We start from the raw sequence: 8,818 nt of genomic DNA, 5'->3' as shown, positions 1-8,818 counted from the left end.
CTTAGAGGCGTTCTTGATTGCCTCAGGCTTCCAGGGAAATAGTGGAATTTGGTGAGTTTTCTTATCTTTGAGGAGAGGGAGACTAGAGCAATGAAAAGGAGGGAAAACAGAATCACATTGTAACTGATTGCAGTCTGATTGATGCTGGGCAAATTGCATCTGAGCAAAAAGTATTGTGTTTCATTTTCCCTTTAAATCATTTCCACTTGAAATTCAGAGTTATCTGCAGTGTTAGAATCAAATCTCTGAGGCTATGCCTTTGGGACTCCTAAGGAAGAAGGAAAGAGATGAAACCAAAGCTTAGACCCTCTGTTGAGATGCTGACCTGCGCTCTTCAATGATATCCCAATTGCTTCTCCAGTTTTCTCTTCCTGCAGCAATTGAGTATAATATGATGATATGAGGCTCAGGTAGGGGGTTTAAGAATTTCAAATCAAGCCCCCAATCCTTAAAGTTTTGACAGCAAAGAATGGTCCTTCCCTTTCGCCTTGCTCTAACCCTGGACTCTTGATTTTTTTGGTGATAAGACAAAGTAATCTATAGGGTTTTAAGTTCTATTTCACATGATTACTCTGTCCTCTTGAGGCTTGTATCTGGATCCAGAGTCAAGAGAAATTATAAAACAAAAATAAGCAATCCAAAGCAAGCTCTGCTTTCCCTGACCTGTGTCCATGACACGCAGCACCACTGGGTTCCTTTGTCAGCTACCAATTTCTTGTTCAACCCTCGGATCCTTAGAAAGTCTTTCCACGGGCTCAGGGAATTAGAAAGTAGATTTGTTGTTACTGTGAGACTCAGTCTGAGTGATGGGGGAGAAATTAGTTTCTAATCAAAAAGCAGGATTGTGACCCAAGAGAAGGGAAATAGAATATGAGAAAAAGAGCTGGGCCTAAAACTCTCCTCAGCCTAACATTCATTACAAGAAATATCAATGTCCAGTCCCCCATTCCTACTCCCAAGCTGGTGTGTGCTTAGCGAGTCCTTCCAATGGATGGGTGTTAAAGCTTCCATCTTGGAGGCAGCTACTGGCCTGCTGACACCCTCTTCTGCTGCTCTGTCTCAGCCCTGTCCCCTGTCCCAGTGCTCCTGGGCTGGGGATTTCATGCTCACCTCCTTACCCAGCAGTTACACTATTCTTAGCTTCAAAGGGAACTGGGACTCTGTGTGCTCAGCCCCCTGATATCATCAAGTACAGCTTTGTAGCTCTCTGAGCCATGGGCTCTCTGGGCTGGAACCCGAGCTGCAGAGGCAGGACACAGATGCTCTAGCTCAGGCCCCAGAGCTGGCCCCAGGCTGGTTACTTGTCAGGTAGTGTCACAATGTGCTCCTGGGACACCCGACAGATATTTTTTGGAGCTGGCACCAAACTCTTCGTGGAGCCCCGTAAGTTGATTTTTTTCCCCATACATTTCTAGGGATAAGTTGACTCCTGGGACTAGGCTTGCCATCCAGTTTGTGGTACATGAGAAAGTATAACTAGGAGATGGAGTGGTACAGATGTGGACCGGGCACGGTAAAGACACTAGGCTGAGTAGCGAAGTAGCTCTGTAACTATTATTACTAAAAAAAAAAAAATTATTTCTGAAAAAAGAGCAGCCCAGAAAACCCAGAGAAATCTAGCAGAAGAATTATACAGATATGTTGGAATATCAGATGCAGGAGGGGCAGAGGCCCAAATTCTCCAGGTGGTTGCTTCTCCTTGCGCATCGTTTTGGCTAAGCTGACTACTGTGTATGTCTTTGTGCCACCCGAAAAATGTCCTGCAGCTGGAAGACTTAGGAGAGAGATGGTTAACCTGGTGAGAATAATCAAGTAAAGCAAACTTATTTTCAGTGTTCAAGTTAAAGGCCATCTTGGCAGAGACCTTTGAAATTGTGACTGACATCTGTTGTCAATGTTTCAATGCTTAGGGAACCTGTAAGGGGCTCTATAAGAATCTAGAACATAGATGATTTCTAAGTTTATAAATTAAGGAAGACTGTTCAGGGAAGGTATACACTTCTTTTTGTATGTTTACCAGCACATAGCCTTAGCATTAAATAGTACTCATAAAAAAAGAAAGTGCCAAAATGTAGTTAGTTATATTTGTGGACCAAGAAGAAAGATTGGAAATTCTCAAAAGACAAGCAATTACATCTTTAAATTATAGACTACAATGTAGTGCAAATTTTACACAACTTCAAATTTTGGTTTAGGTCTAATATAAAATAGACTGGGTTACATGTAACAACTATATTGAATGCATTCTATTTTTTAAAAAAGGTTCGGTTCAGTCATATAGCCTTTTATTTTAGTTACCATGATACTAAAGAATGAGTTAAACCCTTTACCTTCAAACAACTGTTTTGAACAGATAGACATTAATTTAGAAAGAGGATCTGAGAAAAATGTTTTTTCAAACCAATGCATCATGCTCTATCTGAAATACTAACAGCTTCAGAGCTCAATATCCTGAGTGTATGACCTTCTTCGGACATCTGTCTTGTTGGTTATATCAAATTGTTCAAATTATTCAAGCCAGGTCTCTCCATCCCAGAGTGATTATTAACAACTGCCTTTGAATTTAAATTTTTAAATCCCAAGAAAGGCTTAATTTTCCAACTAAATCAGACTAGGATTGGATCATATTTTTAAGTAATGAAAAAAATAGGAATGTTTGGGCTTTGGTTTTTAATGGACTAGTTTCCTTTCTCTATAACTCATAGCTCCCTTGAAAATCAACCGGATTCATCTCACCAAATCAGTATTGTGAGCGAGAAATGCCACAGTTCTGAAGGGAGATGACTGAGCAGAATGTGCGGTTTCCAAGCCGTTACTGCTGGGCTTATCAGTGTCGGTTATCAGCGGCTTCAGCTATGCCGGGAAACAAAACAATGAAGCTTTTCTCCTTTTAGGTTCCAGAAGAGCTCTTTGAAAAATCCCCAACACCCCCCCCCGCCCACACACACACACACACCTCTGATTTTAAGGAAAGAAAAAGATGCAAACAGAGAGTAGCAGATAAATGATTGTCCAAGGTGAGGCATGAAAGGAAAGAAGCCCAGGAGGAGACCCAACTATTGTAACCCATTTTCCACAGCTCTGCTTAGAACAAAACAAGAAGAAATGGGCTTAAACTGGTTTCATGCTCATAAGGACTTCTGAGAATGATAGTTATTATTCTCTGATTAAAGTCTCAAAAGAAACTATAGGGTAGTCCTTTACAAGAGAACAAGAGTTCACCTGAAGACAGAGAGATGGACCACTTAACTTTAGCAGATCCCTTCCAGTCCGAAAAACAGGAATGACATCCTGAAGTGATGTCAACACTAATATCTGCAGAGTGTTGAACCACTATGGACCCCTTTTAAGACTCTGCTTTGATCTCACTCCAAGGGTTCATGCATTTAAAATAAACCAACTACAGCACAACTTAAGCTTGGTGCTCTGTGATGACCTGGAGGGGTGGGATGGTGGGCGGGTGGGGGTAGGGGGGTTGAGAGGGAAGCTAAGAGGGAAGGGGATATATGTATACTTATAGCTAGTTCAAACTGTTGTACAGTAGAGACTAACACAAATTTGCAAAGCAATTATACTCCAATTTTTAAAAATTTAAAATAAATGAAAATGGTGGATATTCAGAAATTAAATAAATGTACTGATTCAGATAGATATTCAGCCTAACTCAACCGTCCAGAGGATCGACTAATAAAACATAGATAATTGAAACTCAGTTGACCAAGACACTTCTTTGTATTTGTCATTGTCTATCTCTACTCCCAGTCATATCTCTTCGCATCTCCTAACTAGGAGTCAAACTGCCTGCCTTTCATTTCTGCTTCCCTTGGTCATCCTTTCATGGAGATGCTAACAGGTCAGGTCACTAACAGGATGCAGGAAAGTCTGGATTGCGGTGTTTGGCCCCAGGGAAACTGAGGAAAAGAGCTTTGTTCAACTCCTACACGTGGATAATCATCTCACAAAATAAACTGATTATATTTGCAGAAAGTCAACCTGCTGCCAGCCCATCTGTTTTTGTCATGAAAAATGGGACAAACGTCGCTTGTTTGGTGAAGGAGTTCTACCCCAAAGATGTAACTATAAGTCTGCAATCATCCAAGAAAATAATAGAATATGACCCGGCTATTGCCATCTCACCTGGGGGGAAGTACAGTGCTGTCAAGCTTGGTCAATATGGAGACCCCGATTCAGTGACATGTTCGGTTGAACACAACAAGCAAACCTGGCACTCTACTGACTTTGAACCAAAGAAAACTATTCCAGGTAGGTCCTATCTGGCCTCAAGGGGCTAGGGTTGTGGGGAAGAAAAACTGAGGGCAAGAGAAGTTGGAGATGTAAACTCTTGACAGGTCACATTCAATATGGCATCATGCTGGAAATAAGACTTAGGTTCAGATTTAAGGATTAGGCTTAATTCCTATCCCTAAACAGGAATTAAACTTGTTGCATCTCTGAGCTGGAATCTAGGATAAAATCCATCTTATTTCATCCCCATCTCTCCTCTTCACCAAACTCTGTTTCCTTCATACTAAAGACTCTAGGATTGAACATTCATGTGGGATCTGATCTAGTGTGAGTGCCCCAACCAAAGGCAGCCCAGCTTATCTTGGTGTTCATTATCTCAATTCTTCCTACAAATTAGAGGCATACCTGGATGTTGGTTTCATGGCCTAATGGGAAAAAAACCTCAAGACAGGAAGCATGTTGACTGTGTCAATAGCTGTAGGACCTTAACCAAGTCATTCCTCTGGTCCTTAGTTTACTTACTTAAAGTCACCTCCAGTTCTAAAACCTGAAAGCCCTTGAGCCTCTCAGTTGTCATTGTAACCCTGACCATTGCTGTTTGTTCCAGAAACAACTCCAAAACCGATGGCATATGAAAACAGCACAAAAGCTGAAGCTCCAGTGACCTGCCAAGAGCCCCAAGGTTAGTTGAAGCCAAAGGGCCAGCTTCAGAATTGAGGTTAAAGCAAACTCTGTCATTGTCAGATGGGGCCCCAAATCATTCTATTTCAAAAGAAAACAAAAACCATACTTGAGTCCAGTTGGCTCCCTCTAACTCTTCAAGCAGAGTCTTCCTGACTATCAGATCAGATCAGATCAGTCACTCAGTCGTGTCCAACTATAGGAATGGGTTTTTCAAAGCTTGCTTTGCTGACTGTGAACAGCAGCTTCAGGTCTGTGAAGGCTGTCTGGCACCATGCAGGGCTTCAGGCCAGGAAGAATGATGATGATGCGGGGCAGGCTGGTGTCAGTGCTGTAAGCCAATATCTGGCAGGAAATTTAGTCTCTTGCTAAGTGAATGAACCATCTTCACTCTCATTCATCTGCAGTGCAACCCGGGAAGGTGAACATGATGTCCCTCTCGGTGCTGGGGCTCCGAATGCTGTTTGCCAAGAGTGTCGCCATCAATTTTCTCTTGACTGCCAAGTTATTTTTCTTTTAAGGTAAGAACTAGCTGCTTCTTATTCCTAACTCCACCCAAACTATGCTACACGTGAAAGAAAGGAGTTTAGGACTGATAAGAAACATTGGGAAAGGAAAAAACACATAGAAACCTATTACGATTCAATAAGGTGGGCCTTTCTAGATACTTAGCATTACACTCTGCCTCCTGTTGGCCTTTTATTTCAAGCCAGATTCAAAATTCAGGTAATATAATGTAATACCAGTCAATAATCCTCACTTCCAACTGAGGAGCTAGAAAAACTGGACCTAAACAGGAAAAATCTTTTTCTTTATTGTTATTTTTGTGTATATGGCCAAAGGACCATGGGCTTTTTGAGAGACCATCAGTAAAGGCTCACTTGAAGAATATTCAGGGAAGCAGAACTTGTCTTTGCCAGACAAAGGTGATGCCAGTTCTTGATCCTTAGTCATAGGACTCGATGTGTCGACCAGCCTATCTCTGGGATGAACCTACACTCCTATTCTTAGTGAACAGCTCACTAGTAACCTCTCAGGATGCATACAAATTGAGGATGAGATGTGAATTATTTGCCTGTCACTTGCATTCCCTCTTCTGGTTACCTTGTTATTGTTCAGTCGCTAAGTCATGTCCGATTCTTTGAGACTCCAAGGACTGCAGCACCCCCGCTTCCCTGTCCTTCACTATCTCCCAGAGTTTGCTCAAACTTATGTCCATTGAGTCAATAATGTTATCTAACCATCTCATCCTCTGCCGCCACTTTCTTCTCTTGCCCTCAATCTTTCCCAACATCAGGGTCTTTTCCAATGAATTGGCTCTTCACATCAGGTGGCCTAAGTATCTTAGACATGAAATTTGAACCAGAACTTAGGTTTGCCTATAAAGCTCCTTCTCCAGTCCCCCAGACACCCCTCAGTCCCAGCTCCTGATCTAAGGACAATCCTAGACTTAGTGTGTTGGACTTACCCAACCTGGCCTGCAAGCATCCTCAGTCATTCCCCAACAGGTGAGTGTTTTACCAGCCGTCCCCAGGACACAGGCCAAATGGCTACATGAAAAGGACCTTCTGACCTCAGTTGGAATCAGAAGCACTAGATTTTCGTTCCAACTTTGTCACTAACTCACTGCAATACCTGAGCCAGTTTTCTTCACCCTGTTGGACCTGGGTTATCACATCTGTAACGCAAAGGAGTGAAAAATAACTAAAGGAGAGCAGATAGGTTTTGTGACTGGTGTCAACACTGATAAACTGATAGTGACTAGCTGAACTATCTCCATGTGTAGAAGGGAAATGTGCCAGGATAGGTTAGCGATGTCTGCAATGGTACAACCATAGGGAAGTACTGACCATCCTCATGACTACTACAATTCCTTCCAGCACCGAAGGTCTATGATTCTATAGCTCTGACAGTTTTCCTTCATTTGCAGGCTGACTGGCATGAGAAGGCTGCATTCCCTGACAGAAACCAAAAGCCTACAGAGAAGCTATCTCCTAGGCTTTCAACCTTTTCGTGATTCAAGTTGACCCGTCCCAGCCTTGCTTAAATGGCTGCTCCCCAAACGGTTTTCCTTTAAAGACAACAAACCCAGCTTATCCTTCAGCCTGATGAAAGACAGAAGTCCTGGGGAGTGGGGGCCCAACTGTTTTATATGCTGCTTTATAAAGGGATAAGAGATATGAAGGTATATAGGACTCATTTTTTTCCCTATGACTGACATACTTTGAAAGTGGTGTTTTGTTCCTTTGACTTTCTTTGCCTCCAGAACTAGCAAGTGGGACCCATCCGGTTCCCAGCTCCATCCTCCAAGAGGAAAAATAGATCCTGGGGAAAGGACAGCGGGTGTCCTTCTACCTAAATGTAAAAGCCTCTGCTCAACCCAGCACTAGATTTGCCCAAACTAGCGTTCTCATCCACAAAAGCACTTTCTGCTTTCCCTAGTACTTGAGAAACAAAGCAACACTTGACTCCCTAATACTCTCTGTGTAGGCAATGGGGGTCTCATCTAAATACTCTCAGAGCTATTAGCAGAGAAAAGAGTAAAATGCAGAGGAGATGTGCTTTCCTCAACTTAACAAACGTGAATTATTGCAAGTTCCAGGCACTGTGCTGAGAGTGCAAAAATAAGTAAGACATGGGTCTTGCTTTCAAGCAGCTCACTGTGCAAGTATTTTTGGAGGGAGGGATAGGAATGAGTCCCCAATATTTCCCTGTAAAACCAGAGTCTTCCTGAACCCTTGCCTGCCCATCTGTATATGGGGATTTTGAGGGCATTGGATCTTTGGTGTTGATGGTTTTCTGCCGTTTTTCTTTGTCTCTGTTGCGTTTATTAAAGTGCATTGTATGTACCTTGCTTCTGGCTTTATTTATTGCAGACTACTGCAGGAGGAAAGGTGGGGGGCTGTGAATTCACTAGTAGTCAGACAAAAACCAAACTGAGCTCATAGGTCACACCACAGCTTCTGGGGCCCCTAGCCCAGCCCCTGGGTTTCCTGCTGTTGTTGCCGCAGCTGCTACAACAGCAGTGCCCCTACCTGCATGTGGCCACTGACCTCTGCTCCTCTCACCTCGGCAAGGCCAGCTTTATCCCTTTGCAGGAACACGGGTAGCAGAGGCTTAGAAACCCAGCACTGTGGGTGCCTCAGCACCTATGTGGGGTGTCAGCTGGGGACTCATGAGGTGACAAGTGAAAGAACAAGGCTCACCCACAACTCCCCCGCCTTTGCCATCTGCAGACTGCCGCATCAGGTCCTCACACCCCAAACCAAAGAAAACAGGCAGCTGCATTCTGAGTCAGTGAGTTTAGGACAATCCAGATGGATAAGCCAGGTCTATCCTGGGAAAAACCACTAGAAGATTCCACACATCTTCACCTCATGGGCATCTAGAATGCTCATTTCCAAAACATGTACATCTGTTACCTTGGGCCATTCTTAGAATATTTCTCTGAAGTTGCTAAAAACTAAAAGATCATAGACTCATTTTGCAGATGAAAAAAAAATGCCCCCCAAAAAGTTGTGTACCTTGTCCGAAGTCATTCAGTGAGGCAGGGATATTTCTGGAAGCAGAACCAAGTTGTCAGGGGTGCCAACTCCAAGTTCAAACAGTCCTGCACTTACCATATGAATGAGCCACCCACTGGCCCACTTTGATCATCAGCAAAATGCAACCAGCATTTTATAGGACTATGAATTTCTTCCACAAAAGTGACCCTCCAGAAAAGATTTAAGGCTGGGGCCAGAGGGACTGTGGCTGCCTTCAGGTGTGGGGATCTTGCTACCATGGATTATAGGTTTCCAGAGCTTTCACATGAAGAATCTCAAGTCCTACAAGGACCCAAAAAAAGTTTACAGAATAGTATTACACACACTCAGTAGTAGGTGGCAGAACA

General features: G+C 43.1%; 1 gene segment (V, D, J or C); it reads left to right on the top strand.

Moving 5' to 3' along the window:
* The first annotated feature begins 1,195 nt into the window (after positions 1–1,195).
* LOC102285620 (T cell receptor delta constant-like) lies at positions 1,196–7,775 on the top strand. The segment is given in 5 exon segments: positions 1,196–1,383; positions 3,985–4,263; positions 4,853–4,927; positions 5,334–5,447; positions 6,857–7,775. Coding segments are annotated over 4 exon segments (531 nt in total).
* Positions 7,776–8,818: the final 1,043 nt, after the last annotated feature.

This window comes from Bos mutus, chromosome 10, assembly GCF_027580195.1.
Source record: "Bos mutus isolate GX-2022 chromosome 10, NWIPB_WYAK_1.1, whole genome shotgun sequence".
In the NCBI taxonomy this organism is placed as follows: Eukaryota; Metazoa; Chordata; class Mammalia; order Artiodactyla; family Bovidae; genus Bos; species Bos mutus.
Note: the sequence above shows the minus strand (reverse complement) of the source record. Positions and strands in the feature narration are given on the sequence as shown.